A 27,838-nucleotide genomic window follows, 5' to 3' on the forward strand; every position below is an offset into this window, starting at 1 on the left:
ACTTTTATATATATATTTTGAAATTATGATGTAATAATAAAGATGTGAAAAGAAAATTATATCAATTGTTAAATCCTATGATAGATCCGAAAATAAAAACGATTCAATTTGAAACATTTTCATTACAGTATAGGACCCAAAATATACGACCTAAAAAAAGAAAGATAAAGGAGATGCATAAAAAAAAACGTCAATTGTTAACAAAAGAACAACATCTGAAATAGATCCAATTGTCCAACATTGTCACGAATAGAATAAGACCCAAAGGATAGGACCCAACGAGAATGAAAAAAGAACGTACAAAATGTCAATTGTTAATAACAAAAAAAGCTTTCAAAATAGAAACGATTCAATTTAGAATATTTTCGTGAATAGGATAGGACCCAAAAGGATAGGACCCAAAAGATATGACCAACCGAACGAGTATGAAGAAAGAAAAATAGAAAGACGTGTTTCGACCCCGACCCCGACCCCGAGCTCGAGTCCGAGTCTGAGCCCGACCCGTGGGCCTCGGAGAAGGCCCATTATTCGAAAGGGAAAGAGAGAGAGAGAGATAGAAGGATGGGAGAAGAGAATGATAGAGGTTAAGCAAGGCAAGAGGGCTTCCTCTCTTTTCTCATCCGGCTCTCTCGCCCACGGAATAAACCTGTGTGCAAAACTCACACATACATACATATATAAATACATACATACATCTAACAAAGATTTAACTTACATCAAACTCACGAGCCTCTCATTTTCCATTGTTCCCCATTCGCTTATGCGAGTTAACGTTGAATCTATGGCTACGATAAGATATTTAATAAGTTCGTTACTCTTTCAATCGAAATCAATATTCAATTTTTATATTTCGACATTTCCTTTCGAAAAAGTATTCTGTATAAATAAATAATTTAATTAAATTAATAAATTTGCGAAATAAAAAATAAATAATAATTGGAGTAGCGTTTATTAATAATTACTGACAACAATAAAAATTATAAAAATGTTGATTTAATAAATGATCATTGGTTACAATTGGTTACAATTTTTTGTTTTTTTTCTTTTCTATAAAATTTTTTCTCGCATCGAACAATTACGTTACAAGAGGAAACAAAAGGAAACAAATGTTATGTAATAATGTAACGGTAAACAGTCGCAGATAAAGAAAATAAAATGTTAGTTTTGAATGAAAAGTATTAACACTTTTGGAAGGGAAAAATCTTGAAATATCGTAACGGTCGGGTAACATCTGCCGACACAGGTGCCCTAGGGCGTTCCGCTTAGCTGTGCAACCAACCCCCAAACGAAAGATCCAGAAACTTTTCGCCTCGTTGCGTATCGCATTATTATCCCTGAAAGTTTCGCGTCTCGCAAAAAGGGCCCTTGGAAAGCCTCGTTATATTCGATAGAATTATTCATTCCCCCCACCACCCACCCCCCCCATACAGTTCGGATATGCAATTAATTGTATGTTATTATAAAGAAGAAAATAAATATAATCGATTGTGTAAAATAATATTATCTAAAAGATGAAAAACAATGAAATGTTTAAGATTAATAAAAGTAAAGAACATTTGTGTGTTAAGTTAGTAATAAGTAATAATAATTAATTAGAAAAAATCAATTCGATTATAAATGAAGATTAAATCCAGTTTGGGAGACAGTTTTGTCGATCTAAGAATATCGGATGTTCGTTTCCTTTGCAATCGTTGAACGTGCACCGCTATAAATATTTGAAGTCCCCTATATTCTGCTAACCGACGCCACTGGTCTTCTTCCCAGCATTTTTTTATTGGCCCTTTTCATTGGGATCGAAGGATCCCAACGATCGTTTCTTTGTCGGCCGTTTGTCCCAACGAAATTTTCTTCCGAAATTCCTGATATTCTCGAAAATAATCAATACCGAATAAAAGAGACCGAATTTAAAGTAGACCTGAGAAACTAATGTAAAATATATTTTCATTTATCAATGTCTATATAAAAAAAAGATTTAGAAATTCTACCTCGGCGACATTGTTATTCATTTTCTTAACGTTTATCTACTTAGTTAAAAAGCTACCGATAATTTAAATATTGAAAGATCGAACAAGAATATTATTCATCATAAATATCGTGTAAATGTGGATTATTAAGGTTTTGTATAGTTGAACGTAAATCCTCTTTTGAATAATAGGACATTTTAGAGACTATCATCTTCCTCGTTTGTATTCTCGTCCTTCGATGAAAAAGAAATTCTCTGAAGTATATTTTGTTCGTCTTCGGTAAGATAATTCTTGTTCAAAAATTCACCAACGTTTGAGGCGTGTTCTAACAATAAAATTTCGCGTTCCTTTTTGATAATCTCTTCCCTTGTTGCTTTTAATATGCGTTCTTCTTCAGTTTCCTTTTCGACTTTACAAATTTCTTCATCGACTATCATTTGACGTTCGACTATCATTCTATCGAGATCCTGACGATACCTTAATAATGCTCTTTTCTTAGCATCGGCAGTTAATCGAACAATTTTATCATTCTCGGCCAATCTTTTGGACATTTCCTTAGCGAATTCTTGATCACGACGGAGGAAATCGGCCTTGCAGAGTTCCGTCAAGATGATCTGTTGTTTCAAAGAGCCCATCAATGCTTTGGCCATCTTAGATTGGATGTCCATTTCCTTCCAATCTTTGATAGCACGTTCCAACTCGAGTTCCTCGAAAATGAGCTCCTGAAGGAGTCGTTTCTTTTCACGTTCGCTAGCGTCTTCTTGGATAATGGTGGCCAATAAAGAAGTAAGAACCCGTTCTCTGCGTTCCTCAATCTTGGCCCTACGGTTCCTCTCGTCCTTGTTTCTTTGTTCGATCTCCTGGAAATATATCTGCTTGTCCCTTTCTGCACTCTCTTCCTCCTTCTTCTTAAAAGCCAACTGAATTTCCATCAGATCCGAAATTATTTGCCTATCCTCGACCCTGATCCTGGCCAGTTCCAATTTCTTTTCTAACTTTTTCGTATTCTCATACTCCTCCAACCTTCGCTCAACTTCCTCCAAATACTTTCTCTCCCTTAAACCTTCCTCCATTAACCTAACCCTTTCCTCAGCTTCCCTTGCCGTTCTCTCGGAGATCTCTCGTGCCATATCCTCTCGCACTTTGTCCCTCTTTTGTGCCCTCCTCCTATCCTCGTCCTCCAATTCGATCAAGGCTAACAATCGATTCTTCTCAGATTCCAAATGGGCCTTAGTCTTTTCCATATTTTTCTCTACTTGTTTCGCAGTTAACTGTCCCACCAATTCCTTCCTCCAATAAGCTCGTTTCAACTCTGCCTCCAATTTTATTATTTCATCCGTCGATTCGCGATTCCTCATTTTAGTTTCGATGTATTGTCTTTTCCCGCCCACCCACTGATCATCCCGATCCTTTCGATCCGCCATATATGTATATATTTACTGCGAAATTATTTACTCGTACCAGAATGCCGATTCAACAATTTCTTTTATATATATATATATATATATATATATATTTCTACGATATATTCTATTTATGTTTACTTTACCAATCGTCGTAGTTGTCACGAAATCATTACTAGGTGCATTGCAAGGTTATTCTGAAAAATCGAAAGATAGTAGAATTATAATTATTCGATTCGAAGTTCATTTTTTTTCTTTTTCTTTTCATTTTTTTCTATTTTCCGCATACACTGCATCATTTGAATCTAACATTATTTCGCGCGCATTAACTAACCGTCGGTGCGAAACCGGTTAAAAAGAAATTAAATTCGTGGAGCAAAGGAATGATCGTTATATCATCGATTTGTACGATTCAATGGTTAATAATCTAACAATATTAATAGAATAATACGAAAATAACGCTTACTTTTCATTCAAACGAAATCGAACGAACCGAATTCGATAACTCCGTCCTTTTCCATCTCGTTCCTATTCTTCTTCCCCTAAATCTTCTACGTTTTTATCCGCATTCGCACTTAACTCGAATAATTGCGATAATTAATTGACAAGAATAATTAATTAATTACGGAAATAATAACATCGATAAGATAATTCGGAATTATGCGAAAAAGCAGAAACGATCGAGGCAATGGTTCGAAACCGACTAACCGGCTCTTCTAGCGCGCCGACGCTATCTTTTCACAGATGGCGCCTCGCAACAAATATCCTCCAATCGCAAACGAGTATTTATACGAACACTCAGCGAACGTTTAGCGGCAATTTTGAATTTTTCTTCATCTAGCGTACGTCCCCGCCTGAACAATCTAACTACTTTTATATTTAAATCAATATGATTTAATATACGTTTAATTTTATTGTCCTGTATATCTATTAATATATACAACAATATATCTACAACTTTCATTTATATTTGAAATGTGTTTATATTACAAATCAACAAATATTTTCAACACTTTCAAAGGTTCAACGATATTTCTTATTCCATCGATGCCTTTGAACAAAAAATATTTAACAGATTATATTACGTTTTGAATCTTATGCGAGATACAACATTTTATTTTTATGTGGATATTATTATATAAGATGGGAATACAAATATTTGTGAGGATCTAAAACTATAAATTAGATTATCTTATTTATTTAATGATCATTGGTCTATATACAGAAAAACAGGTATTTCAGTTACTCTTCGAGCAAAGATAAAAAAAGATATTGCGATCATTACCTGTTTTAACAAATAATAATGAGTTTTTACTAATGTAATCTCGTAAAGATATTCTATTATTCATAAACATCCTCTCTATCTGCGACATAGCGGACTATAAGTCCAGGTGTTAATAACTTCTCTGCATCCATATCAGGAATTTCAAAACCAAATTCATCTTCTACAGCCATAATAACCTCTACATGATCCAAAGAATCAAGACCCAAATCATTTATAAAATGAGAATCCAAAGTTAACTGTAATAAAGATGTGGTTAGTCAATTCTATTTAATATAACATGTACAGTTTAATCGCAAAGGTATAATGCATAACTGACATGTAAAATAAATAAAAATATAATCGAATTTTGTGATAATCGTTGTAATCATTTTATCGATGCATACAATACCTTTCTATTCTATAATATAAATAATATAAATCAATTTTATTACACATATATATGTGGATAATATTAATGCGTTGCCAATTTTGGAAATAGCTCATTAAACTTATATATACATGTCAGTGATGCACAAGCACCACGACTCAAGCGAGGTGTTAGCCAGCTGTTTTCCCAGGAAGTTATCTTTTAAGATTTTTCTATAAATGCATAAAGAATACTTTAACCACTTGAACCTTGTGTTTTAATAATATGAAATCTGAACAACAAAGTCTTATAAAATATAAAAGTTATATCATTTATCAATTAGTAATCGCAGTTTATCTTTTACTTATTTATAGAAATATCTTTTTAACAAAATTGAAAATATTATTTCCTATAGCAGACAGATACCTTCTTGGGATCAATTTTATCATACAAATTGAGTAATAAAAGCACCCGCTGACGAATCAGGTCAAGCGACATTGGAGGTTTCATGCTGTAGAGGCGCACCTGCTTGACTCGTAGCTCTTCAATGCCCTGTAAAATAATATTTTTTCTTTAAAATGGAATACCTTATCCGCAGTAATTTTGTCAAAAGTACGGACTACTAGTAGGACACGTTCTTTGATATTCTCCATCGTTGGTACTGTTTTACAAGTGCGAATAAATCCAATTTTAACCTAAATATATTACAAATGCTAGAAAGTTTAATTGTATAACTAAATAATCCTATACTACAAAACATATTTTCTAAAACTTATCTAATAGTTAACATATTGTTCTTTTTTTTTCATTCGTCAGATTGTATAGACTTAATTTAGAAAAGATATATAATGTACAATAGTTTTATTGATAAATTAAAAGATATGATACCTGATTTTGATATAATATAAAACTATACAAATTTATTGATTTTCGACAAAAGGCAAAAAAATAATGTCAACAAGAATAATAATCATTAGTGATAGGAACAAATTAGGAAAACCTTCAAATTGTAAGTTACATAATGTATGTATCAAAACACGTATTGGATCAAATTAAACGAAAAGTTCGTTGGTTTTGTATAGTTTATACAAGTGTTTACCTGAGATGTTAATGGTACGACATTTTGCCTCGAACGATCGAATAATTTTCCGTAACAAGTTAATTGCGTGCTAGCCCTATATAAATGCAACCGAGCGATTGAATTCTTAAAGATACCGGTATTTTTGGATAAAAGACGTGCTACAGTATAAGACGCCATTTTCTTATTTGACGAATGAAAGATAACCTCCCTTCACGAATTATGTCTGCAGTCCAAGATCAAATACAAGAGTGATGGATAACACTAATGAAAAATTTAATTGACATGCCATCTAGTGGTCGCATTTGAAAGACATCTATTGATCAAAATGTCGGTATACAGAATATCTTTCAACTACGTGATTCAATAAAATTCTACAACTGTATTATTATTAAATCGGTCGAAATTTTTAAAATATACAATTAATCTACATAATTATTTCTTTTTATCTAATTAATAATTATTAACATAAATATATATATGTATATAATGTATCGAGAAAGCCAATGAATTGAAATTAAATTCATAAGTAATGGCGGTAAAAATATTGATATTTAAAATTTACAATGAGTTCGTGAATTCTTATTTAATGTTTAAAGTCAATTACAAATACTTTATTTCCAATAATTACAAATCAGTTTTACGTACGTACGAATTATAAGAGCACGATTCGTCCTTGTACTATATATTTCTTGCACTTGTATAAGCAGACAAATCTTTCTCTCTCTCTCTCTCTCTCTCTCTCGCTAACAACATTTTTACAATCAAATTTATTGATTTTTAAATACGAACTCGATAAAACCGCCCAATAAATTGTTCCAAGAATAAATATAAAAAAATACTTCCTCTTTAAAAAAAAAAAAAGATAATTTTTGTGGGTAATGATTACATGTTATACATGAAAACACAGTCATTCTGTAGAATGAAAATATTTTTTAAATACATATTTGGAAGCCGTATGCTGATAACGTTATAAACAAACAAGCAATTAATCATATACATTTATATATTATGAAATAATTAAAACTATTGTACATCTTCCTTTTTATTCGGAGACTTGAAAATGAAAGACAATTTATAATTGATAATAAATAATAATGAAAATGAACTTATAATAATTATAAGCAAGAAATGAAACATTTCAATAAATATTACTTGTCGGTGGTTTTATCGCTAAAACGAAAAAAATATCAATCCGTATATATTATAATATTAAACGACTCTTTAAAAAATGTTATCTTTTTTAACATAATATATGATTAATAATATAATATCCGGTCTCATAAATAATGAATAATCGGGTCTCATTAGTACTCCAATATAATAGATAATAATTTGTATTTACGCATTACGTCTATTTCGTTCTTGTAGTATTATTTAAATAAAATAAGTTTAGAAAGGAAAATACTTTTAACAAGACACGTGTATTCTCCCTCTTTCCCCTAAAAGACTATGCAACAAAATCTACCACCTGTCTTAATTAATACTGAATTTCGCTTTTAAAAAAAATACTTATCTATAATACAGTACGTTAGAAAAAGGAACACACTCTCTTGATATATATATATTTTTTTTTCGACGAATTTTGGAATAACGAGACGTGTTAGAAAAATTAATATGAACAATTTCGTAGAAAAAATTTCCACTTGGGATTATTCGCAGAAATGACATTCTAAGTTTGTAATATATAGAATACGTCATTCTCTATTTATGGGTAAGTAAAGAGGCACATTAATTAAGAGTTAACAATCGTTTGTATTTTTAACGCAACGAATAGTTTGGATAATATTATGTGTATAATGAATACAAGATGGAATTATGTGAGAATACGGGACTGAACTTTGCATTAATATATACAATCATTATTTTTAAATAATTTTACACGAGGAAAGAAATTTATTGATTTTTCGTTTCTTCACATCTTTCTATGTAACTTTTACCGATACATTTTTTTCCATATCTGTTTAAAAACTTTGGAGAAAGAAAAAAAAGAAAAACAAAAAAGACGAGAGGATTTTTTCATTCCCTAAGACTCTAAACAGGCAGGGAAAAAAAATTAGCGTTTTATTTTAGAGAAGATGTGTCTCTACTAATAGACAGTAATTATTTTTGATCAATTACTTTGAATTATCTAATCAAAAAGTTGATTACTTTCAAAAGTAAGTTAAATATTCAAAGTTCGTACCGTGCTCTCAATATTATCTTCATCCATTATTACATGTTTTTTTTTTTATCACCACATTAGTGCTTTTCTTCATTTTTTATTTTTTGTTTCCTTTTTTCCTCCCATTCGGCAATAAGACAAAATTCATAGTACTTGTTGTTTTAAACGGTTTATTGGTCAAAAACCATTTGCGACCGTGACCAAGTCAACGAGAGTCAAATAAATTTTGTATTATTACCTTTTGTCATATTCGTTGAAATATCTCATGCCATCCATCAATCTTATTTTTCTTCTTTTTTCATTTTTTTTATTTTCTTTCTTTCTTTTTTTTTTTTTTATATTTTTATGGTTTTTTCTTTTTTGTTATTTTTTTTTTTTTTTAATTATTTTTTTTTTTGTTGAAGTGATAGATGCACGGAAATTTCAATTTCCTTCACTTCTCAATATTTTTCGCAAACATGAATGGACCCCAGTATGCTTCTAGGCCCCATAAAAAAGCAAATTGGGGCATGAGAAAAATGTATATCGCATTACCTAGTTTTTTTCAATAATTATACATATTGACCATATGAAAGCCATAATATTTTTGGATGTATGACCCGATAGACATACAGACAACATACGCATTTATTTTCTTCGATTTTTTATAGAAATATTGTATAACTTCTTTCATGAAAAATTATTAAGTCGAATATTCTCTATAAATAAACGAAATAACATTATTAGGTAATAAGACATTTTTCCATTCATGAATTATGAGAAAGCTAAGGAATTATTTGAAATTGTAAGGTAAGTATGCACAATCGAGCGACAGTTGATCCATGGGTTACCTTCATGTTCTAAACTTCGTCTAAGCAAACCCATGAATCACCTATTTCTCCCAGATCTGCATATTGACCTAGAGCATGGCCGCATTTCATCTCAGAAAATGTATGAATTTTACTTCATTATTTCTACAATTGTTTTTTTTTTTTTCTTATGATCATAAACCAAATACAAAGTATTTGATAATTGTATATCAGAATGGAAGGGGTCTTCCTTGATCGCACGGAAGTTCGCAAAAGTTCATATGTACTGAATCTTCTATTCATTCGAAACTCTATCAAATGTGGTGAATTATATAAAATAGGATAAGAAAAAGAATAGAAACGCAAAGTAATAACGAAACAAAATTAGGAAGAAAAAAATCACAAAAAGAAATGCATTAAATTTAAGGATTGACTATAAATAATATCTCATTAAAAAAAAAAAAGAAAAAAGAAGATAATATTATCGTACCTTTTAAGCACACACAAAAACAAAATAAACACTTGCTAATAGAAAATAATTACTTCATGCAAGCAATGAATATTTTCATGAATCATTTGATGCACTTAAAACGAACATAAAAAAAAAAAAAAACTAATTAAATAAAATAAAATCTACATTTGTTTTTTTTTTTTCGCATGTTAATAGAAAGTCAATCCAAAAATTTAACGATTTTATCTATATTTCTGAATATTTATCGCAGAATTATCTATCATGAATACAACGTCGCAAGATAAGTATCATATGAACCTTCTTAATTATTTTTTGGCTACATATCTGGAGTATGACCATTTTAATTACACGGAGTAAATATTTAATAATTGGATAGTGGTTCTATCAATCAAATTCATACGATATATTAGAATTTATTGTTAGAACCAGAATCTTGATCAAGCACCAATACAATATTATTCAATGCATCGTGATAAATGTTTAAAATTGAAATCAAAAATATAAATGATTCATTTTCTCGTATTATTCATTTATATTCAAATGTGAACATTTTTCAAAATTTAGGATTTCTTTTTATGTGGTTTACAAAATCTTGTAAATATTGAAGAATGTTTATATACGATCACTTATTCTTAATAATAAATAAAGTAAATTCATGGACAAAATAATATAATCATAGAAATTGTTCATAATACTTAATTCTAGATTATTTTTGAAACAAAAAAAATACAATGGCAAAATTGATTCGGTCTATTAAATGATATAGTATGTTATTGGGGCTTGAACATATTTTAATGCATATAAGGCACTGTAAAAGATATAAACTGTATTCCCTTAGAGAAAAGGCATAAATAGTAAGACATGAAAATCTGATGTCTATGAAAATAATATATCGTACAATAGTGATCAAGATTACTCAGCAGTAGAAAATTTTCCAGACAGATCTTGTCGTATAAAGAAGAGACATCTTGAAATGAACATTTTTCTTTATAGAAGTTTACTATAAACACAATGATTATATATAATTGACGACAAAGGAGATGTAAAAATAAAAAGTTAGAATATCAGTTTTCTTGTACAGTGCCTCAAGGCAATATAAGTAATCAATCCTACATATTTAATTTTTAAATAGCAGATAATTATTTATCGATATTTCCATCCATAATATTATTTTTGACCTGAATACTAATATGTATTCCATCTCCGGACGCACCTTTGTCTTTTTTAGATTGTGAATTAGAAGCATTATCAAGACCTAACTTACTTAACGTGCGTAAAGCTGTTAGTGCTGCTTGATTACGACTTGCGTTCGCTGTTGGGCCATTACCATGACACACTTGCGGTGGATCTGTGCTTAGTGTTACAAGCGATAGATATTCCTTGTGTATTGATCCACCCTAAAAAATCAAACATTCAATATTATATGATATTGTCGATCAGTAATTTATGACAATAAGCACAATAAAATGTTCATACTTGTTTCGTTACCTTAGGGAAGTCACTAAATTCAACATTGAAATTAAATAATTGCGCTAAATATTTTAACTGATCTTTCGGAGATATTCCAGAATTTTGTTGTTGTCCACGTAATTCTTCAGCGATCACTTGAACGCTAGGTCCATTTCCTACTTTAGATTCTTGACCACCGTCCACCAATAACAAGCCAGGCACTAACTGACGTCCGATGGTACCTTAACGAATAAAAGAAAAAAAAATATCTTTTATATATATCACAAAAGATATCAAATATTCTATTAATTTCCACAAGATAATTAATAGAATATATAATCGATTGTAATTATATAAAAGTTTAAAGATATAAGAAAAATCTATGAATGAAATTTGAATTCTATCGAAAGCTATGCAAATATCTTTTTTTACCTCCTACAGAATGACTTTGAGTTTCATTAACTTGATCGTCTTCAAGAAAAGTTACTTTTCTTGGTTTGCTTTCAGTATTTTCGGATTCTCCAGTTTTAATGGATGGTTTAGTTGGTTGTGGCTGTGGTTTACTATACCCTAATTTAGCTAAAAGAGCTTCGGCCGCAGCTCTTTTAGCTAATTTCTTATTAGGACCATATCCGCAAGCCGAATTTTGTCCTGTCGTCACTTCTATTATAAATTCTCTACGCCGGGGAGCACCCTTTTCTTCTATAAGATTATAAACAGGTTCTCTTTCTCGTTTGGCTTGTTGGATATGAACAAGCCGTGAAACCGGATTAAGTTCATCCACAGCATCAGATTCCGCCCGTGGATCTTGATAAACCTTTATTAAATTTCTCGATTTTTTTTTCGTCGCGGGAGGCTTACGTTTCACGTTCGACAACCGATTTTGAACATTTACAAGTAACGTTGGAAGACGTTTTAATTCTTCTAACATTAATTCTGCTGCTCGTTTCTTTGAAACCTAAATAAATTATTCGTATATATCTTTAACGAATTATATACATTGTAAGCAATATATATACGTATACACATACTTTTTTTGAGGATCCTTCTCCGACAGTAGATTTATCTCCTACGGTACACTTAGTCACAAATACACGAATATGAGGTTTACCACTTTCAGATACAACTTCGAAACTAACGGATAGACCACGTTTTAACGCAGTCTCGTGAACTAAAGAAACAGGACTTTTCAAGTCGGCATTTGGATCGTCAATTCCGGTTAGTGTTCCATTGCTATTGGTACAATTAGTTGATACCTCTTCTGGTAAAGGTAATTGACGTAATTGTTCCAATGCTCTTTTTGCTGCGTCATGTCGTGCCAATTGGGCTGTCATACCTCGACCAGTAAACTCTCGCTCGCCGACCTACAAATTTGACATATACTTTATTAATATTAACTTTTTTAATGTATACGATAGAAAAATCAAGAAAAATTGTGTACCTTTAAGGTAACGATATACATCATTGGTGGTGTAGTTTCAGCATGGTACCCATGATTAGGAGGCAAATTGGAATGTAATAATCGCGGATAATTAGCAAAACTATACGTAACTAATGGCTGCATTCCGGCTGGCGGAGCTTGTCTGAAGGTATAGACTGTAGGTTCTCCTCTTTTCATCGCCAATGCATTTAATTCTACTGTTGCCGGTACGTTTCCTTTAAAGAGAAATTAAGAAAAAAAAAAAAAAACCGAATAAGTTCAATGAAAAGACGTAATGATATGAAAAATACATAAGTAAAATGTCTATAGTCTTTGAGAATACATAAATATACGACTACCTGAACCAGGTGAACATTTCCCCGGATAACCAATTCTCAATGCTTTAGTAGGTTTTAGCGGAGGCTGTCTATACCACGTTTTTCTTAGTGCTTCAGCAGCTGCACTGTGTTGAGCTTTCTTTATGCTAGGTCCATCCGCTACATACTCTTCTTCTCCAAGTTTTAACGTTACAGTAAATCTTTTTTTGTGCGCCGGTCCTTCTTCATTGGTCAGTCTGTATTGATGTTGAATTTTATTAAATCGTGCTAACTCATTTAGCAAGCACATTGGTGTTTTTTCTTTCATGTTTGCCAAAGCTGGATTATTCACGTTAGCATGATTTTGTTGCGATGGACTATGATCCCTAGTCTCTCCGTTACCCTTGTTCGTAGATGGTTTAGATTGTTCCATGATTTGTTGCTGTTGTTGTTGTTGTTGCTGTTGTTGCTGCTGTTGTTGTTGCTGTTGTTGCTGCTGCTGTTGATGCTGCTGATGTTGTTGACGTTGTTGCTGTTGAACGTGCTGCTGAACTTGATTCTGTTGGTTATTCTGTTGTTGCTGAAATTGCGTCGATTGAATATTTGGATTTTGAAGGGTCACGGAGACTGTGTTTGTTTGATCCTTTAAACTAACGCTGACCATAGTACCTGGATAAAAGACTAAATATTACAAACAATGATTAACTCATTGAAACACAAAGTTCTGATGGAATATTACAATATGTTGCACTATTATATTTCGCGTAGATAGAATTAAAGTAATGTAATTAAAATGAATAAGACGACCTTTGAAACATATACAAAATTGTTATTTTCAAAGCTTACCATTGGAATTGTGTGCATTCATACTCATCAACATTGGTTGTCGTGGATTTCCATGCGGTGGTCCATGGTGCTGCATGTGATGTAAATGTTGTTGATGGGGGGGCAAGGGCAGTATTTGTTGATGTGGATTCCGATGCGGTATTGGATGCTGCGGCTGATGTAAAGGGGCCATACTAGCCTGCTGCATAGGGCGCATTGGTCCTCCCATTCTTTTCAAAATTAATAATAAATCATGTATTTTTTTTTACAATTGCAAAAGAAAATTGACAACTAATGAATGTAATACCAACCTATTATGATCTCTAAGTTGATTTGGCATTGAATGGTGTTGGTGGCGTAACATCTTGTAAAAATCTACAAAAAAAAAAAAGTAGAAAACATGAAATTATTTCTTCGCTAAATGTCACCAACACATCAAACAAAATGACACATTAAAGGATGAAGGAAGTTGACATAAAAAGAATTTCTAATAATATACGAAATATGAAAATATTTGTAAAGAAATAAATATTAAACGCACCGTAATTAAATGTCAATGAAAATAAAGTTTAACATAATGAAATAAGATGATAAAAACGCTAAATTACGATTCGGGATCGTTTTTAAAACCGTTAACCGGTATCTTCCTCATTTCAGTTGATTATTCTCAAGTAAGCACTGACAATCCTATAATAAAATGGACACGAAAACGATGCTCGTAAATCACTTCCATTATTGCAATGACGCTAATAGTTTTAAACGCAATTTAATCTATAAATAAGTCAGTCGATAGACGTTGGGCTTGGCCCGGTTTTAACGAACACGGAAGTATACGATACGAAATTTCTTACCAAATATTTATTCTATTTCACAATAATGATTTCTCTCGGATTAACAATGAAATATAGGTCGAAACAGACCGTGTTACTTTATCGAACACTCCCAGGCCCTTTGCACAGCTATTGGCAAACAACAAAGAAAAGTAGTCTGTAGACTAAAATGCGGCCATTTTGGTATGAGACTGTCGACCAACGTTTTCTGACCCTTCATGTCTACAGACCGCTCCGTTTTACTGATTTTTACAATATCGATACTATCGTATTGTAAAAATCTCGTTTTCGTTATCGTTATCGTATTTTATCGAATCGCATCTTATCGAATCGAATTATATCGAATCGTATCTTATCGAATTCGATTACTGGAACCGAGCGAGATATTTACGAAGAAACGACCAATCACGCGCTAGATATATTCGGTAAAATGGCGTCTTTCCCTAGATTCTAACCTATCACAATACACCATAGAAAATTTCATTTATTCGCGCTAATGAAATTTAGCCTGACGATTACAAAAAAATTAACATATATCTTAATTAAAAAATTAATATCTCCTATTACGAGTAAAATATTTCCGATTAATTCGTCATTTTGTTTCTTTTTTCTTTTTTTTCTTTTTGTTTTTTTTTTTCGTCACAAGGAAATAAAGAAAAAGAAGAATCTTACAAGATGCAATTTATCGATTTAAGTTTCCTTATCATTCTTAATAATTTCGAAGTTAGTTATGTATTTAATGTTTCACATATTTAAATCTTCGAGAATTATCAATACTTCTAATTATATTATTATTTATTACAAAGATTCTGTACCATAATAATTTACTGTATTAACTGAAACTATACTTATACGATGGAAATGAAAAGGAAATTAAAGATTTTCAAACGTTTAAAAGTTATTTAAGTAATCATTTAAATTATACTTATTTAGTAAAACATATAACGTAGTAAATGTTGTTGATTTTGTAAAAAACTATTATATTTTTTATTCTTAACATCATTTTTTTTTCTATTGTGTCATTTAGAAAGATTATTATGGTAAGAACAAACGTATTCTTCAAACTTTTTTCTCTTTGTTCCATTGTTGGTTTTTCTATGTTTTTGTTTTTTTATTCTATTTTATAAACTTCAATGTGTATTCAAAGTTCATTTTGTTTTAAATAGTACGAAATATTACAAAGCATTAAAAAAGGTCGTATTTTTGTGTGTATGCATATGCATATACATATAATACAATATATATACATATACATATTTGCCTACATTTACGTATGTATTATTAGTATTCAGAATAGGAAATCGGTGTAAACATAATCAAGCTTTATATCCTTTTGTTTATTCTTTTTTAAGCTTATGTTCACCATCTTTTCTAAAATATAAACGTAAAAATGGAACGATCCTTTCATATTTATATAACATATGTATGTATATCTATATACATATATAATTATTTTACACCGTACTTTAAAACATATCACTTTTTAAATTTTATAAAAAAGAAAACAATAACAATTCTTCAATACATAGATAAACTTTGTAAAAACTGAATATGAAAAATGTATATATGAAAAATGAAAGGAAACCAATTCGAAAGCAATGTAATAGGCACATCAGCTTATCGAATGCAATAATATGGCAGTAATATTCATTTTATAATATACTTTTTAATATTGCATTCAATTAATTATGCTGCTTAAAGCATAAACACTTTCTTATACCAAGTTTGACAAATGTAATCCTCATATTTTGTTTAAATTTTCATTGTAGTATTGCGTGTCCCTGTTACACTGTTACATCGTTACATTGTTATCGACATAAATATTGATGTTGTAAATTGTATAAAAAGCATTTGTTTTCAATGGGGAAAAAAAAGACAGGATTTGTTCGTCAATTTAAGAAGGGGATATTGTTTATCCAAAATATGCATCTATGGACTAAGTAGATTAAAAAATTTGTTAAAATTACAGTCCATTCGCAATTTTTAAACAAAATATGATTACCTGTTAAATCTTTAAAACGCTCAATCAAAAATAGTTTATATAACTTTGCAAAAAAAAAAAAATAAAAATAACATAAAATCAATGATGTAATATCTACAAATATTTTCTATAGTTATTCAATAAACGTGTATCTTATAAAATCGCACTTTGTGTTTTATACATTCAATTTTTAATATTAAATTGAATATTTTAATACTCTAAATTAATTTAGTTCGGAGCCAATAAGCGTTTAGCATCATTGTCTTTTAGACTCAGCTAAGCCCCGTTATTTACTAACTAATCTGTGGAATATTTAAATTTCTCAATGGTTCAATAAATAAAAATTATTCTATACAGTTTAAAGCTAAATTATTTACAAGTATCAAATCTGTGTACATATATCACATAGTACTTCCAAATCAATTCTCAGATCGATTATCTTATTTGAAATTAAACATTTTTTTATAGAAAATGTATTTAACATCAATGATATGTTATATTTGACTTATTTCATTTTAATTATTTTCTCTATGCCAGTACAACAATTCTTTCATGTTTGTTCACTTTGAAAGCTTGAAAAATTTTGAAAATAGAGTGATCATTCGGATTGAAGTTAACACAAAATAAGATAATCATTCTGACAATGATTTTTCAATTAACTTACATAATATTTGGTCAAAGTTTTTTTCTATTATTTCATGTAAACTGTGTGTGATTGTGCTATTTCAAATGATCTTCACAAACAATTGACATGAGTAAATTTGTCTCTAATCGCATTAAAATGGAAACTATTAATAGAGTAATAAAGTCAATAATTTAATTACATCTTAAATAAGCTCGGACATATAACGTTTGTCATTAATTTACTAAATTTGGTAATCATCAAAGTTTTACATGTATATTTACACACCTTGGACATAAAGTTAATGTAAAAATTTGTACAGTATTTAATATATTGTACATAATCAGTTTTTTTTTTTATTACTTAGAAAATTTCTCTTATATGAAAAGTCAAAACGTCATGATATAACATCATTTAATTTTTTTAAAAATATTAATAAACAATACACCACAATTTAAAAAGAATTTTCTATTCCACTAATGATCCTTTCATTCGAATGCTTTTGCATTAGTAGCAGTTCGATGTAAAATGCTTCCATGCAAAACAAATCGAATATAAATACAACATTCTTACTTCAATCTTTAATAACGTCAGGCACTATCAACCCTTTATGGAAAATGTTATAATACATTCCATTTAATAAATCTTTTGCTAGATGTAAAACTTGTTCTTACAACAGTTTTTACGATAGCTAGCTACTCTGTGTGTCATATACATCGACGGTTATTTTACATATAGTAAATTTAGGTGAAATAGTTCATTTCAACAAAACATTTCTACTTTTAATGATATTTTTAATTTAGCAAATTACATGACAAAATATGTACTAATCTTTGAATACAAAATATACACCTATGAAATCTCTGTTTTTAACAGAAGATATGTATTACAGAGGAGAAAAGGCATAATAAACAAGAATAATCTCAAATTTTCTTTTTATAAATTTACAGAAATTAAATCTCACTTCAACTTTATAACATGAATAATTTATATAACAAAATTTACACAGTTTTTTTTTTATCACTGCGTCACTGTTGATTTCTTATTAATATAGAATTTTGTAATGATGATTTTACTTAAAAAATTATAGATTTGAACATATGTGAATCGTAATAAGACAATATAACTATAACTTCAGTTGTAATTCTTTTTCTTAAATTTGATATGGGCTCTAAGAACTGTACAGCTGGTAGAATATCTTTATATCTTTGATTTATGTCATACTTTTTTTACAATTCTCACAGCAGATAAACAAAGTTTTTTACTTGACTATTAAAATTAGATCACATTCCAAATACCATGCAAATAGATATTTGTATACTATTTGTATAGTATAATTGACCCTTAGACGCTATATTTTACACCTCAAATCGTCTTGCATGCCTGCATCCAAGACTATAAATTAAAAGAAATTTAATTAGAGGTGCATTGAAAGAGAAAACTGCATTGAGAATTGTAAATTGGATTATAAAACATATTTAATATGCCTACTTAACCGCACGTGTTTATGGTATCGTTAATGTTATTAAACATTATATTATTTTTTTGATATAATAATATACTGACAGAGAACAATGTGATGTGCAATATATTATTTGAAATTAATTAAATTTGTTTTTTTTTTTATAAGAGAAATTAATGTTATATTTATAAATTACGTATACTTTTGCTCGTAATATTTGACAAATCTGCAAATTTCAACTTTAGGAAGAATTTATTGTCATAATATAAATTTTCAAGTATATACAAATATTAACAAAAACAAAAAAATAAATTTTCTACCAACTGAACATTTGTAAAATGAAAATATTAATTAAACAAGATAAAAAAAAAATTGTATTTTCTTGGTTAACACCTAAAGTGCATTTATCGATAGAAATTGCATCTACTATTCAAGCATCTTTCAAATATTTATGTTTGAATATTACTAATCTTCTTCTTCTTCTTATTTCCTTATATTTTTTCCTTTCTCAAATAAAAATTATGCACATTATGTGCTTTATACTCTATTTACGTGCTTATAAGTCACTTTAAAAAGTGTTTAATGCATTTCTTAAAATAATCCTTTCTTATAAGTCAATTAATGCCTAGCTTATTTTTGTGGCACCATTGTGATTCACCTTGTGATTCACTGTCCAAACGTCTTCTTGTATAGTCTTAAGATATTCTTCCAACAATGTAGCTAATTTACGTCTTTTAAAACGTAATGATTCCTTAACAATATCTTTCACAAATGCAAGTCGAATATCCAACGTTCCTTGAATTTGATGTAAATGCGTAAATAATGTTGCGTGATCTGAAACAAGTAGACAAATTGAATATGCATATATTCGCATCTATATAAATATTATAATATTAAATTACAAATTACGAGGACGTCAATATTATAAGATAAAATAAAAATGAACCTACTTGTTCCCCGTCTTCGTACTTCTTTGTAAACAAGTTCCCTGACCGTTAAATTGTGCCTTCTTATATCCTCCAATTCTTTTTTCGTCAAGACCTTTTCTTTTTCTATCTTCGGTTCTAGTTTCTCTTCAACGTGATTCGTTAACCTTTCTTCAACTGCACTTACAATTTTGTCACTATTTTCGCTGCTGTCATTAGAAGGCAGTCTATTACTTTCCACATTAACAAGATCTATCCTTTCACTTTTAACATCACTTCTTAAGTCAACATTATTAACTACGATTGGTGTTAAAATAGGTGGACTATCCATATGATTATTAACATGTTCGGCTGGAATTGCTTCAAAAATTGGAATTGTTGGCATTTCCGCAAGTCCATTCACTAATTTTTCTTGCGAGCTTGCAGCAGCACACGGTGTACTCGTTACATGGCTTGCATTTGTTAAATTTGGTGTAGTATTTAGTTCGACATTTGGTACCACTTGATTTTTGGTTTCATCCATCCAAGGTATTGGAGAACTTGGAGGCGTATTAGCAGGAGAATATGAAGGTCTTCGTACAATAACATCTTTTGGAATAGGACCTGGTTTTCTTTTATTGGGAGACGGCCTTGGAACAGGTGTCCCTCCTCCATCAGAAGGTGGTAATGAACGTTTTATACCACCTTTCGATGTAGAAGATGTTGCTCCAACCATATCGATATCTGCTTCATCTACCATCATCCTTTTGTCTATTTTAAAAGGATTACCTACAAATCCAAGTTAAAAATATTAGTCATTATTTCAAAATAATCAATAGAGAACAATCAAAGAAATAAATACTCTTAAATATTGAATTTTGTCAAATTATTTACCAAACATATGTTGTCTGACAGGTACACTTTCGATCTCTCTTAAAGGCGGTGTCATCCTTTTTAAATATTCCTGATAATTCCCCATCTGAGCTAAAGGCATTGAATGAACATAATCATCGTCTAATAATTTGGTATGTAATAATCCAGGTTGCAAAAAATTTGCACGCATTCTCACAACTTGATCCAAAAGTGATTTTCTTGGGACATCAAAAGCATTGCGATAACTCTGTGCACCACGCTGTTGCTGTTGATTCTTTACTAAACCAACAACGAATCCACCAAACTCATTTAATTGATCCCTAAGTCCGGTAAATTTGTCTTGCAATAAAGGATGTGATACCTACAACAAAATATCTCATTAATTTATTATTTTAATGTTACTTTTATGCATGCATTTGAAGAATATACTTTTGAAAGATGTACATAGAAAATTTTTTCAGATCTCTTACCAAATCTTTTTTCAATGGTGTTCTGGGAATAACTCTAACACCTTCCGTTATGGTAGTTGTACTAGCATTAGTTAAATTTTTTGTCATATTAGCAGCTGCAACTTGTTTGGAAATAACTTCATTACATAGTCTATCAAACTCTATTTTTGCTTGATTTTTCAAGCGTTTTAAATAATTTAAAACACTGTACGATAAAGAATTATCCATGTTATCAGGTATTAAAGTTTGTGCTAGTGGAGCAGGTGCACCCATTCTAGTTAATGCTCTCCTCAATGACTGTAATTAAAAGTTTGAATAAAAATTCAAATAAATAAAATCAAATTAAATTTTAAATTGTCAAATATTTGTATATAAGACGCGCGTGTGTCTCTTCTATTCAATAAAATTGTATATATAAGCAACTTACCGCAGAATAATAAGTAGGCATAGTTCTCATATAATTTTGGAATTGTGTTCTCCATTCATTTGTTGGTTTCAGCCTATGTACCTTAAACAATTCTTCTAATAACGGTAACAACACAGGATAATTGTAGGGCATAACGAATAAATTTACGCAAGTTAAGTTTGTGCTTGCTTTCAAATATCCAAAAGGATGGCCTACCTCGCTGGATTTGTAAGAATTTGCTACAAATACTTGCCAACATATTGTTGGTTGTTTTCTGGCTAATATATACTGCGTTAACGGACTGGGTTCCAATTCATATTTGTCAAATGGTAGGTTTTCTATTACCATTGGTTCTTGACTGGTACAGGTAAACTTGACATTGGGATGCGCAGATCTTGGTGGCAGTGAACTAGCACTTAAGTCTGGCCAAAAACTTTCTGGAATTGGCCAAAAGCCAACTGCAAACCCTTTCTGTGCTGAACGTGGAACGTAAATTAATCTTCTACAAGAATGCCATGCTGTATTTCCTAGAACTGTTGGATTTGTAGAATACTGAGTCCGAGGGCCATTGTTAATATTATTTTCATCTTCGTTCTCATCTTCATCTTGATTGTGCACCTCGTTAGAAAGCGGAGGAGGATCAGGTCCAATCTTTTCAAAATTTATTACTACGCCAGATTGAACTTTTTGTACTAAAGAATCAATGCATTGCATCATCATTCTAAACGATGTTATGCAGTACGAACGACCTATAATTTATAGAATTAATTAATCACTTTGTAACTATTTTTATAATGAATAATGAAAGTAAATAATTTATCCATCATACCTCCAGTTACTTCACACATTGCATCTATCGGAGACGAATCGCTTGCAACTAAACCAGTATCTCGTTCAACGGCTGGTGTCCCAGATAATCTCAACACCAAAGAAAATAGCCTTTGGTCCCATCTAAATGGTTCCTTAGTTAATTCTGATCCAGGTATAGGAGAATGCATTGGTAATGTAAACTTGTAAGAAAACAAAATTTGATGTGAAAATATTTAACATAAACTTTAACTTTACCGAATGAATAAAAATATCTCGAATACATCATTTTGGTATTAACTGCACAATATTAAAGACATTACAGACAACATTATTAAAGACAAACTATAGCAACTTACATCTTGATGTACTCCACTGTTGGTCGTATATTTTCCACCATCCGTTATAACAACAATTACAGACGGTTCTAAGTAAAATGGACATCTTCCTTGTCCATAAGTATCGATACCAGTTTGCATCCTATTTATATTTAAAACATCCAAAGCATGCTTTAACGCAGCACCTAAAGTTGTAAGGCCAACACATTGTAAGTTTTTCAATTCGTTCATAAAGGTGGCCAAATTTTCTTTCCAACCAGCCTTAAAAAACAAACATACAATTCTATTAGATTATTATTCAATAATTTATCACAATATATCTCGTATGCTAATTCAAATATTGGCGCGCTTGAGTATTTATAAAAAAAACAAAGTGAGATGGCGCTGAAAGCGCATCTCAGCATGCGGTACCCATAATGCAGTTCTTCCACAACGGAAGACTACAGGTATATAGGAAAGTGTGTATTTCACGTTGTTCTTCTCTAGATATCTCTATTCATTGTTCTTTCATACAATAGAAAAATGCGAACAGGACTAAATTTGAAAAGGAGAATCTCCATAAAACCACAATATTATCGTTTAAGAAAATAATTCGATTATGAGAAAAAACATTAACAAAAATATTAGGTAGAAGCGCTACTGGTAGTATAGAGGAGGGATCGGATGAAGAAAAGTAGAGGAGAGAGGGAAAGAAAGAGCAATAGAAGTATAGGAGCAAATAGAGGGGCAAGAGAAAGAAGGAGGAGTCGTTGGAAGGGACAGGGGAGAAAGAAAGAAGGAGAGAAACAGGGAACGTTTAAGCAAGGAATACGAGATACCTTGATATTCTGGGGCGGATCTTCGAAGGTCAGGAGCATATAACGATCCCCGCGGCTCTCCGGTGATCTTTGTCGTACCTGGAAAAGTATTTTTGATTTACATACGAAGAAATAATCAGGAATTTATCACGATGTATAACACGCGTTGCTTTTTTCTTTTCTCTCTTTATTCTCTCCTTCTCTCTCTCTCTCACACACACACACACACACATACATACACCCACCTACACACACAACGAAACGACGGAGAGACACTCATGACAACTTTACACCCGGTCAAGAAAGCTGTCTATTTGGCGTACCTTCACGAAAGTTTCCACTGCGCTCTTGGCTACATCCAAAAGCGTGGGCCGCCCGCCCAAATAAACCCTCTGATTCATGGAGGCCGATGTGTCGATCAAAAAGACTATTATGGTCATCTTCGCGAGGTGAACCCGCTCGTTCTCGAGGTCGTAACTGCGGCTCGAGAGACCTCCCGTAGTTGAAACTAGCTAGCTAAGAGCCCTACAACGGCGTGGCGCATAGCTACTTCGACCATTGAACGCTTTTGAACACGTTCCGTAAAACTTCTCTTTTATCGTAACGGCGCTCGTTTGTTCTCTTTCTCTCTCTCTCTCTCTTTTTCTTTTCTGTCTCTCTCTCTCTTTCTCTCTCTCTCTCACTCTCGCGCGCGCTCGCTCCTTCGTACTCTATCTTTCCCCCTCTTTCTCTCCTACCCTCTTTCTCTCCTACCCTCTCTCTCTCTCTCTCACTCTCTCCCTCTCGCTCTTTCTCTCTTTCCCCCTCTCTCTTTCTACTTTTCTCGCGTTGCGTGCTGTTTTCTACACGGATCCGATTTTGCTGTTACGCCGTACGAATCTGATTCTAATATTCTTTGAAATATATGCTAACGGTTGAAATACGGAATAGAAACAGCTGAAATACAAGCACGGATCGCGGTTAGCGAGTTGTGAATCGGACAGGTCTGTCTGCCAGCCTGTCCGCCTGGTCTTGTCTTCCTCATGCTTCCCCCACCATTACTCTTTCACTCTCGTCGCTCTCTCTCATTCGCTCTTATACGTTTATCATAAATCTCTCTCTCTCTCTTTCCTTCTATTTTCCCCACTCTATCCCTATTCGTTCCTACTTTCTCTCTCTCTCTCTTGCTCTCTATCTGCTTCTTTCTTCCTCGCAACGTGTTAATACTCACGCGCTCGATTCTATTTACTCCGTTTCATCTGCCGAAAAACTATCTCGTTATTCTCTTTCTCCCTCCACCCCTTTTTACAGTCGAATTTATGTACATATGTATATGCATTCTTTCTATATTTGTTTTTGTATTTTAATTAATTGCTGATTAACATATTATTTCGTTATTAAAATCACGTACTAAAGTCTAAAAAATTAAGCTTAAAATTACCAATGAAATCCACCAATGATACTTCAATATTAAAAATATTAACCAATATTAACTGTGTCTACAGTGATTGGCTATTGCACATTACTAGATGTTGTCACAATTATCTGTAAATGATTATAAACAATAGCATATGAATGCAATCAACTGAAACTTTGCAAGTTGAAAACTATACTGCTGTTATATATATATATATATATTCTCTCCAATGATTTCTCTTTGTTTTCCTATCATATCATTGGCTTTTATAATTTTGTTTTACATTTTTTAATCGATTAGAAATATCTTCAAAAAATTAAGTATATACAATTAAAGGGAAAAATAATCAATAGTTTACATAGAATTTTTAAATAAAAGAATAAAATCAAAAATCAAGATTCAAGCGCCACCTTCCGAAGTAAAATACGAACTATTTTAATCCGGACGCAAAATTCCATTCGTTACGATTCTAGTATTTTATATTCTATGGCAAATAATGGCGCGAACATTTAAACGTATTTAAATATACACATATACGATATTTGGGTACAAGTTAATTTGAAAAAAATATTTATATATATATATATATGAGCATATGATAAAAACTTAAACAATTATTTACAATAATTCGAAGACTTAATATTTAAATAAATAGTATTGCGATAGATATTTAAAATTTATGGAAAAATATATAAATTATAATAAAATGTATTTGATATTGCGAATGATTCTTCTAACGTAAAGTATATAAAATCTATACAAAATCTTTTGTTTAATTCACAAAACAATTATTAAGTTAAGAAAAAAAAAATAATACGATTAGATAAAATACTGATCTTACTTCTCTACTTTTTAATACCACTTCCAATTTATTGATCGAACGTTAACTCGCAAAAAGCATGCGCGTCTGTATTACACGTATTTGTAAGGAAGGATGTACTACAGGGATCTATACGTTGTTTTCAATATTATTGCAATTTTTCACAATATAAACGGTGAAATTTCTTTACCAAAAAATGAGGAACATATCAATAGAGCGAATAATGATGACACCTGTTTCAAAAGTTTCGACGTTCACACGAATAAAATTATTAAAACCGAAGATTCACGTGATCTTGGTGCAAAATATTTAAATGAAATGGACGTTGAATCTAGAGAAGAATGTTTTAAATTTTGTTGTAATACAGATAAATGTGACGTTTTCATCTTTGAAGAGAAAGTAAGTATCAATGTTGGATTTTTCATTTTCTATCACTTGTTTTCTATTTGCTTATCCATTCATTTTTAAAAGTATGATGTAATGCAATGTAAACTTTTAGAAACCAGGAAGTTGTTATTTGTTTGAATGCGGTCCACTCCAAAACTTCAAATGTAAATTTACCACTCATGTTAATTACACGAGCGCTGTACGTACCAATTACAATATACACAGTCATACTCAATCGGAGGAAGAAATTCAACTTTCTCAGCATGAACACGAATTAAAATCATTGAGGTAGATTATAATTTACATATTAAAGTATCATATGCATATTATATAATTATATAGTTTGTATTCTACATTAAATATTATTAATTTAGAATGATTTAAACTTTACAGGAAACTTGCAGATACTCCACCAGTTGAATATGCTGTAACAGAACATCCTGTTAAACCAAGCGTTACTGTAGTATCGAGTTTAATTTTAACAACACCACCCCCTAAGCGAGGTAACATTTTCAAATTTTTCTAGAAAATATTAAATGTATGTGATAATAAAATTTGATCTTCTAAACAAAAATATATAGGTTGTAGTCACAATCAGTATGAGTGTCGTTCGACTGGAGACTGTATAGCAATATACAATGTTTGCGATGGTATTCCACAATGTGCGGATGGTTCTGATGAAGCAGCAGATCTTGTGTGCCCTACCGAAAAGCCAACTATCTCAGCTTCAATAGCAATACAAGGACCATCCCCACAATTACCTTCTAACGCTATGAATTATCAGCGCATGATTGATCAACACAAAGCTTTTGTGCCAATTTATCCTCGTGGTCCAGAAAATAATTTAAAACCATGGGAATTACCAAGTATAACAAATCAAGTATTATCACAACCACCAAATAGTTTATATCCGCAAATGGAAATACCGCAAATGCAAAAAAATTTTGGTTTGCCGGCATATCAGTGGGATTATCAACCATTATATGAACAAAACAAAGATTCATACATTCCAGGAAATTCTTATCGAGAGCAAAGTAATTTTAATCCGTATGATCGTAAGTGTAAATTTGAAAATATCTAATACTAGACTGCAATTTAGTAGCCAAATGTGATGGTATCGTGTTAATACGATATTTTATTTTTAGAAAACCAGCCTCACATTTTTAGTCATAAAGGATCTGGTGTTATAAGAGAACCCGATGTAGATGGGTAATAAAAATTAAATCTTATTAATTTTATTAATTTCTGTCTACTAATAAATTTAATAATTTGGATTTCAGTAATGTTTACGTGGATTCAAAGAATCCATCACATTTCTCACCACCTAATAAAGTAATATGGCAAGAGACTCCAGTTCAACTAGCACCATCGATAACTCCAAAACTTCCACAAAAATTGGTCAACCATTTAGACAAAAATACAAAAAATACAGTATCACCGCCTTGCGAGGTAAAGTTAATAGTTTTCATATATAATGTGTTCATGACATTTGTATGATATGACATATTAATTATTTCAGACTTCCGTACAACACACAGATACATTAGTAAAGGAGAGAGAGCATGGTAAAGAAGATAAAAAGAAACAAGAAGAAATACCGCATATTAAACAAGATAAACATAATATAGAACAATTAAATACAACTAAAATTGACGTTTCCAAACAAAATCATGGACATAAGAGTGAGTTAACAGGTGTGAACAAAAATTATGAAAGTAAATTATATATAAAAAATATTATGATCAATTTGATTTGATTTTTAATTGGATATACAATTTTTGTAGATCACAAAAGCATTATAGTTTTGGAGAATCATGTAAAAGAACACGAGAAAAGTGCTGTTGTCGCAGAGCATCTTCAACAAATAAATGACCATGACAATCTAAGACCAAGAGGTGCAGTTATTTCTTTAGCGCTAGGATTAATAACCACAGCTATTACTGCTGCATTAATAGCTTGCCGATTACGAATAGTAAAGAGACGTGGACATCGTGGACATGGACCTTATGCTCATGATGCTGATTATTTAGTTAATGGAATGTATCTTTAATTATATCAAAGCAAGCCTATTAATAGTTTCCTACTAATAATTTTATTAATCATACAATTGTTGATACGTTTCCAAATTTCATCAATTTCATTTGATGAATTTCCAATTTCGATATCGCGTATTGCAGTCTAAAAATAGATCGTTGTTGTACAAGAAAATTGTGAGAAATAAAATATTTTACATTGGTAATCTAACGAAATATTA

General features: G+C 31.0%; 6 protein-coding genes across 13 annotated transcripts in view; 1 reads left to right on the top strand and 5 right to left on the bottom strand.

The window, feature by feature from the left end:
• The window catches only part of LOC106792354, a 22,920-nt gene extending 18,753 nt beyond the window's left edge, over positions 1 to 4,167 (bottom strand). Inside the window, exon 1 of the mRNA XM_014758739.1 lies at positions 3,834 to 4,167. The gene's annotated coding sequence lies outside the window, so the exon portion shown is untranslated. The remainder of the gene's footprint in view (positions 1 to 3,833) is intronic.
• On the bottom strand, positions 2,162 to 3,322 carry LOC106792349 (caldesmon-like). The gene has a single exon (XM_014758729.1). It carries the CDS (start codon positions 3,320 to 3,322, stop codon positions 2,162 to 2,164), a length of 1,161 nt encoding a protein of 386 aa, XP_014614215.1.
• A 376-nt stretch (positions 4,168 to 4,543) lies between the features above and the next one.
• On the bottom strand, positions 4,544 to 6,360 carry LOC106792355 (acyl carrier protein, mitochondrial). Of its 2 annotated transcripts, none has more exons than XM_014758740.1 (3): positions 6,098 to 6,351; positions 5,425 to 5,550; positions 4,544 to 4,888 (listed from the first exon to the last, which is right to left on the bottom strand). In XM_014758740.1, exons 1-3 carry the CDS (start codon positions 6,254 to 6,256, stop codon positions 4,709 to 4,711), a joined length of 465 nt encoding a protein of 154 aa, XP_014614226.1. In that variant the 5' UTR covers positions 6,257 to 6,351; the 3' UTR covers positions 4,544 to 4,708. The 2 variants fall into 2 exon arrangements, with proteins under 2 accessions (XP_014614226.1, XP_014614227.1); XM_014758741.1 differs by lacking the exon at positions 5,425 to 5,550 and adding an exon at positions 5,586 to 5,693 and having other exon boundaries at positions 4,549 to 4,888; positions 6,098 to 6,360.
• A 2,836-nt stretch (positions 6,361 to 9,196) lies between these two features.
• LOC106792352 (double-stranded RNA-binding protein Staufen homolog 2-like) lies at positions 9,197 to 14,591 on the bottom strand. 6 transcript variants are annotated; one of them, XM_014758731.1, is made up of 9 exons: positions 14,363 to 14,590; positions 13,823 to 13,886; positions 13,533 to 13,741; positions 12,726 to 13,367; positions 12,391 to 12,605; positions 11,981 to 12,313; positions 11,382 to 11,907; positions 10,977 to 11,191; positions 9,197 to 10,897 (listed from the first exon to the last, which is right to left on the bottom strand). In XM_014758731.1, the coding sequence occupies exons 2-9, from the start codon at positions 13,873 to 13,875 to the stop codon at positions 10,640 to 10,642; spliced, it is 2,451 nt and encodes an 816-aa protein (XP_014614217.1). In that variant the 5' UTR covers positions 13,876 to 13,886; positions 14,363 to 14,590; the 3' UTR covers positions 9,197 to 10,639. The 6 variants fall into 6 exon arrangements, with proteins under 6 accessions (XP_014614217.1, XP_014614223.1, XP_014614218.1 ...); XM_014758737.1 differs by having other exon boundaries at positions 9,685 to 10,897; positions 10,989 to 11,191; positions 14,363 to 14,591; XM_014758732.1 differs by having other exon boundaries at positions 9,685 to 10,897; positions 14,432 to 14,590.
• Positions 14,592 to 15,184: 593 nt separating this feature from the next.
• On the bottom strand, positions 15,185 to 23,714 carry LOC106792351 (integrator complex subunit 6). The gene is made up of 9 exons (XM_014758730.1): positions 23,305 to 23,714; positions 23,003 to 23,080; positions 22,206 to 22,445; positions 21,869 to 22,049; positions 21,061 to 21,788; positions 20,655 to 20,930; positions 20,206 to 20,545; positions 19,357 to 20,100; positions 15,185 to 19,240 (listed from the first exon to the last, which is right to left on the bottom strand). The coding sequence occupies exons 1-9, from the start codon at positions 23,419 to 23,421 to the stop codon at positions 19,032 to 19,034; spliced, it is 2,913 nt and encodes a 970-aa protein (XP_014614216.1). The 5' UTR covers positions 23,422 to 23,714; the 3' UTR covers positions 15,185 to 19,031.
• A 1,536-nt stretch (positions 23,715 to 25,250) lies between these two features.
• On the top strand, positions 25,251 to 27,828 carry LOC106792357. 2 transcript variants are annotated; one of them, XM_014758746.1, is made up of 8 exons: positions 25,251 to 25,596; positions 25,697 to 25,872; positions 25,978 to 26,087; positions 26,166 to 26,639; positions 26,730 to 26,793; positions 26,865 to 27,033; positions 27,104 to 27,266; positions 27,369 to 27,828. In XM_014758746.1, the coding sequence occupies exons 1-8, from the start codon at positions 25,312 to 25,314 to the stop codon at positions 27,632 to 27,634; spliced, it is 1,707 nt and encodes a 568-aa protein (XP_014614232.1). In that variant the 5' UTR covers positions 25,251 to 25,311; the 3' UTR covers positions 27,635 to 27,828. The 2 variants fall into 2 exon arrangements, with proteins under 2 accessions (XP_014614232.1, XP_014614231.1); XM_014758745.1 differs by having other exon boundaries at positions 25,256 to 25,596; positions 27,104 to 27,278.
• The last annotated feature ends 10 nt before the right edge of the window (positions 27,829 to 27,838 follow it).

Source organism: Polistes canadensis, unplaced genomic scaffold (genome assembly GCF_001313835.1).
Source record: "Polistes canadensis isolate GaletaPanama2010 unplaced genomic scaffold, ASM131383v1 scaffold_411, whole genome shotgun sequence".
Classification (NCBI taxonomy): Eukaryota; Metazoa; Arthropoda; class Insecta; order Hymenoptera; family Vespidae; genus Polistes; species Polistes canadensis.